The 5,776-nt window shown below is 49.6% G+C and overlaps 1 protein-coding gene across 1 annotated transcript in view; it reads left to right on the top strand.

The window, feature by feature from the left end:
• LOC102310527 (far upstream element-binding protein 3) overlaps positions 1-5,776 on the top strand; it is a gene marked incomplete in the record, with an annotated part of 30,078 nt that overhangs the window by 3,080 nt on the left and 21,222 nt on the right. Inside the window, 8 exon segments of the mRNA XM_042213954.1 lie at positions 1,598-1,706; positions 1,927-1,960; positions 2,196-2,242; positions 2,806-2,877; positions 2,996-3,053; positions 3,136-3,298; positions 4,075-4,173; positions 4,738-4,839. Coding sequence (XP_042069888.1) covers positions 1,598-1,706; positions 1,927-1,960; positions 2,196-2,242; positions 2,806-2,877; positions 2,996-3,053; positions 3,136-3,298; positions 4,075-4,173; positions 4,738-4,839 — 684 coding nt within the window.

The following is a 5,776-nucleotide window of genomic DNA, read 5'->3' as shown; positions in this document are numbered from 1 at the left end:
GTAAAGCACTTTGTGATCTCTTATCTAGAAATGTGCTATATAAATAAAATTTTACTTACTTACTTACTGAAAGACAAACAAATCTAGCTGCTGTTAGCCTCAGTTAGCTGCTGTTAGCCTCAGTTAGCTGCTGTTAGCCTCAGTTAGTGACTGTTTGCTGCTGTTAGCCTCAGTTAGCTGCTGTTAGCCGCAGTTAGTGACTGTTTGCTGCTGTTAACCTCAGTTAGTGACTGTTTGCAGCAGTTAAGTGAGGCTAATCACTTAACTGCTGTTAGCCTCAGTTAGCTGCCGTTACCGAAACTGCCTTCGAAGTGACTATAAAATAGTTGGAGTTTGATGGCTGGTGAATAAAACCTCACACGATGTGAAATCACTGGGAAAGCATGATTCTTTTTTTTTTTTTAAATTAGCGTAATGTTAGCAGTTGTTGATGTTTAGCTTGTTAGGTGTCAGTTGACCAGAGATGGGAGGGTCACATGTCTAATCTCCTGACAATAAGTTAGTGCAGCATTATCAGGAGTAAATGAGCACGTTTAGTGTTAGAGCCCTGACCACAGTTCAGCAGACGAGGCTTGAGCTGAGGAGGAAGAGGACGACGCCTCCGTCAGGTGCCGGGTCAGAAACCTTTGTTTAAAGTTTGCACGTTTCAGCTGAGAGAGTTTCAACGGATTATTTTCTTTACTAGCTGTCTGCGGCTCACCTTTTACAGGTAATACTGTGAGGCTGTGGAGCACTGTGAACAGGTGTGAGCAGGTGCAGCAGACTGACTCCGCCCACTGGACTATTTTTACTGAGCAGCAGATTTTTCTTTAGTCTGTATCAGGAAAACACAAGGTTTCCTCTGTGTGTGTGTGTGTGTGTGTGTGTGTGTGTGTGTGTGTGTGTGTGTGTGTGTGTGTATTTAATAGTATTTGCAGTCTGCGTACCGTCAGTTCGTCCTCTGAAACAAACAGTTTTAGCTCCTCCCCCTAAATGGCAGCTGAAGTCTTGATGTCATTTCCTGGTTCTTTGTGGCCTTCTTTATAATTTGATGAACATTTTCTGGGTGTTTGTGGTAGAAGAACATCTATGCTGGACTCTACAAACACCCTGAAGAAGATGATGGACGTGATGAGGAAGGTACAGTCTCCCAGGTAGAGCTGTGACGTTTGAGGCTCACACCTTTAAAACGGCTCCACCAAATCTTTGTTCTTCACACCAACTGTGGTTAAACTTTAATGAGCTGCAGCTCTGTTAGAAATATCTGCGCCCAGTCAGTCGAGTGTGTCTGCAGCCAAACCGGGCGCCTTATTATGAAGCCTCCTGGTTTAGGGAGTGAGGCTGAGCTGTGTCGGCCTCTGGAAACAGGCTGCATATGAAGACACGTCGGCCTGCGCTCGGGCGGCCGACCTGCTCTAAAGCAGAGGTGCTGTTGGACTTTCTGCTGACCTGGGACCAGTTTGGGACCTAGTCTTTATCCTGCTGTGGTTTTGGACCTGTGTGCTGTAAAAACTTTACCGTTCTAATTTTAGTATCGCTGTTAGTTTCCGGCCGCTCCCGCGTGCCGAGCTGCTGTGAACAGATGCAGGTGTTACAGCTGTTTCTGCCATGTTCACAGATGGTGGGCAAGCTGGGCGGAGAAGGGATGTCTCACCTCAACAGCTCCTCAGTAAGTGTCGAGCCCTCGCTGTACTACCCGGGCCAGAAACGACCAGGAGAGGATGGAGGTAAGAGGCTCATACACCCGCACTGCACCCGTCAGACTGCTCAGTGACAGGACAGCCGTGACGTCTTTTTATTTTGTTTAATAAACGACGGCGGGAGAATGGCGTGTCTGTGCTCCGACGTGTTCCCGTGTTTGCCGCACACGTCATGCCAGTTCGATTCTCGCTGTTCGCTCTGATGATCGGCGCCGTCTGACGTCTAATCTCTGTCTCTGTCTCCCAGTAGGTAACCAGCTAGCAGCCATGGGGCATCAAAGGTACGACCCGCAGCTCGTATTGATCACACTCATACACACTCTCTGTGGTGTGTAATGATGCGTGTGCAGCTTCATATTCTTGTTTGCAAATCGACACGTGTGAGGTCGTGGAGGTGCACCTGTGTTATAGATCTGTCCTCCTGCAGTCTGCATCAGAATAATCACTTATTGACACACACACACACAGCCATGCGTGACCAGGATGCCGATGTGTGTGTTTCTGTGTGTGTTGCAGGGTAATCACAGAGGATTACAAGGTCCCTGACAGGATGGTGGGCTTCAGTGAGTATGACCTCTGACTTTTCGCTGGGCTCTCGAACCTTTACATAGAATATGCGTGTGAAGCTGGAGCTGTTCCCCTGTACTGTGCTCTGCAGGCGTCCTGGTGTCTGTCTGTAGTCTCATTTCTAGCGACCAATCACATCTGAGCAGCCTGTGGCTGTGTGCAGGTAAACAGGGGGATGGTATTTGCATCGAAACCTTTCTCACAGAGACTAAATCCTCTCCTCAGCCAATGGGCTTCCAGTCTGATGGTAACCTGCTGTCTCGGCGTTTTTACTGAACCTTTCCTTTGACTCAGAACTGCGACGGTTCTGGTTTGTCTGGATGCAAACCCTATAAGTCAGACGTTAATGTCAGAACCAGAATGTGTGTCCGAGGCGCCGTTTGGCCTCAGAAGCCTCGAGCACATCAGCTGAGCCAAGTCTCATTTTCCTTCCCGGTACCTCAGAGGAAGCAGGCTGACGTCAGTGTGTTTGACCTGGAGTCACGGTCCTTTACTTACTGCATGTACAGAAGCAGCAGGTGGATGTTCCTCTAATTACGTCTGTCCTCCTCCACCTCAGTTATTGGCAGGGGAGGAGAACAGATCACCAGGATCCAGTTGGAGTCGGGCTGTAAGATCCAGATCGCTCCCGGTGAGTTCAGCGCTCCGTGTTCTTACGTTTCCTCGGACCATGGAGAGTCCAAACTTCTCCGTGGTCCCTTTGAATTAAACGGCCTGACAACTTACCTGACGCATGCGTGTTTCTGCAGAAGGCGGGGGTCTGATGGAGCGGCCGTGTTCTCTGACGGGGACTCCGGAGAGCATCGAGTGAGTTAGTGAAGCTGGAGCTGGCGGAGCTGCAGGTGAAGCGACGCTCCTGCTAAACTCTGTCACGTCTGGCTGTTTTCAGGCAGGCGAAGCGGCTGCTGGCCCAGATCGTGGACCGCTGCAGAAACGGTCCGGGTTTCCATGGCGATGGAGAGGGCGGGGCCTCGGTGCAGGAAATGCTGATCCCAGCCAGCAAGGTGGGGCTGGTGATTGGCCGAGGAGGAGACACCATCAAACAGCTGCAGGTAGATTCACGTCACAGGTTCAGATCAACGGGTGGGGGGGGGGCTCTTGCTCAAGGAAGTGATGTCACTGCGAGAGGTGAAATGAATATGAAAGCTGACATGGTTCCGCTCACTGTTGGGTCTGCAGACAGACATGTTTCCAAGTCTTTGAACTTTAGATAAACAAGTTTAGTGTTTCTTTTACATAATTATAATCATTTAATGACTCAAATAGAGTTCTTTGTAGTTATTTTATGGTAAATGGTCTGTATTTGTATAGCACTTTTACTTGGTCCTAAGGACCCCAAAGCGCTTTACATATCCAGTCATCCACCCATTCACACACTGGTGATGGCAGCTACATTGTAGCCACGGCCACCCTGGGGCGCACTGACAGAGGCGAGGCTGCCGGACACTGGCGCCACCGGGCCCTCTGACCACCACCAGTAGGCAACGGGTGAAGTGTCTTGCCCAAGGACACAACGACCGAGACTGTCCGAGCCGGGGCTCGAACCGGCAACCTTCCGATTACAAGGCGAACTTCCAACTCTTGAGCCACGATCAGATCAAGTTTTCACTTTCGTAACCCTGCTGAGGAGAGTTATCTGTGCTGGCTGGTGGAGTGTGTGCGTCGTGTTTAGAGCGTTCGCCATGAAATCAGGTGTTTTCCTTTTATAGAACAAATCGTGACGATCGTGAAGCAGGAACGTTTGTAGGGTCAGGACTGAGGTGCCGATTGAATAACAGGGTTTCAAATAGCAGGAAATGTTAGTGATGTTAACTGCTCTGGTTTTCAGGAGCGAGCTGGAGTGAAGATGATGATGATCCAGGACGGCCCGATGCCAACGGGGGCCGACAAACCCCTGCGCATCTCCGGAGACCCGTACAAAGTGCAGGTACGCCGGCGAGTACTGTCCAGGAGTAATCGTTCTGCAGGACGATAACTGTGACGCAGACTGCTGATTTATTACTGAGCGTCAGTGAAGCGGGAGCCGTCAAAGGACGAGCTGAGGACACCCGGAGCCACGTACAGCAGCTGCGTCCTAATGAAATGAGACCATGTGACTATCTCCAGCTTATTAATACAGGGAAACTGACCAGTTACAATCATCTAAAAAACATCCTGATCTGATTCTTTTCACTACAGATTTGCTGTAAAGTGTTTAGTGAGGAGAGATTTACCGCTGAATCCACAAAGTTTGAGGACATCCTGTAACAGGATTTGTCAGTGGAACCTACGGGCGGATTCAGGGCTCTGATTTGTTGGATCTGTCATGGGTTCCTCCGAGGTCCTGGGCTGGTTCGGTTTAGATGATCCTTAAAAGATTTTGGCTTTCAATGAGAAAAGGTTACTGATCGAATTGGAGACTTGAGGTCAAGCAGAAAGTTGGTAAATATTTCGATGCTTTTTAGTTCCATCCTTTGAGGCGGGGCTAATCCCGGGCCGTTTCCTCCTGCAGGCAGCGAGGGAGCTGGTGTTGGAGGTGATCCGGGAGAAGGACGGAGACTTCAGATCGGGTCGCAGTGACTTCGGCGCCCGACTGGGAGGAACCAGCCTGGATGTATGACTTGGGCAAACAAGCGTTCCTGGGATGGTTGTGTTTAGACGCCGTGCTGATCTCTCCGTCTGTCCTCAGGTTCCCGTTCCCAGGTTTGCTGTCGGCATTGTGATTGGCAGAAATGGAGAAATGATCAAGAAGATCCAGAACGATGCAGGGGTCCGGATCCAGTTTAAAGCAGGTGTGTCATGCTTTGGCTCATTACTTGTTGAATCTTTCTGAATTTGAGCTTTTAGTCCGCTTCGTTCTGCAGCTCCTATCATCACATCATCCATGAACACCAGTGAGCGGCTTCCACCATGATGTGGACGCCTCAGCTGCTTCTCTGCACTTTCCTGCTTCATCATCTTCAGTGCTGTTATTGTGAACGTCATCCTGGTTTCATCTCTGTCATATTTAAAGCTGTTAGTTTGTCCGGCTGCTTTTGGAGGAACAAACGCTCAGATTGACTTGACACACTGCCTTTCTTCTGACTAGCATTAGCTTACTAGTTGACTTCTTGATGGCTACCGTAGCAGCTAGCTGGGAACCGTTAGCTTGCTCTTTAATTTTGTCCCCATTTAATCCTCTGAGGCGACGTTTTTCTTTGCAGGTAAGCTAGCTAGCATTAGCAGAGAGACAGCTCAGGCTGGTTAGTCTGATTTTGTGTTCACACCAGTTTAATCCACAGTACAACTGGTCAGTGTGAGTTAGAGCTGGGCGATAGAACGATAACGATATGTATCGCGATGTAACTTTTATTCGATAGAGAAATTAAACTATTGCGATAGACCTCGCCGCTCTTGTCCGGTCAGCCAATCCAAATGAAGTAGCGCAGAGCCGAACCAATCACAGCCGCAGCGTCACGTCGCGTGACTTGTTACGTACAGCACAAGTGCCAAGCCGCACGTGTGTTTGTTTGGGAAGCAGCCAGCCGCCGTGCCGCCGGGTAACGGAGGAA

This window comes from Haplochromis burtoni, unplaced genomic scaffold (genome assembly GCF_018398535.1).
Source record: "Haplochromis burtoni strain Fernald_Lab_line unplaced genomic scaffold, NCSU_Asbu1 Contig_501, whole genome shotgun sequence".
In the NCBI taxonomy this organism is placed as follows: domain Eukaryota; kingdom Metazoa; phylum Chordata; class Actinopteri; order Cichliformes; family Cichlidae; genus Haplochromis; species Haplochromis burtoni.
Note: the sequence above shows the minus strand (reverse complement) of the source record. Positions and strands in the feature narration are given on the sequence as shown.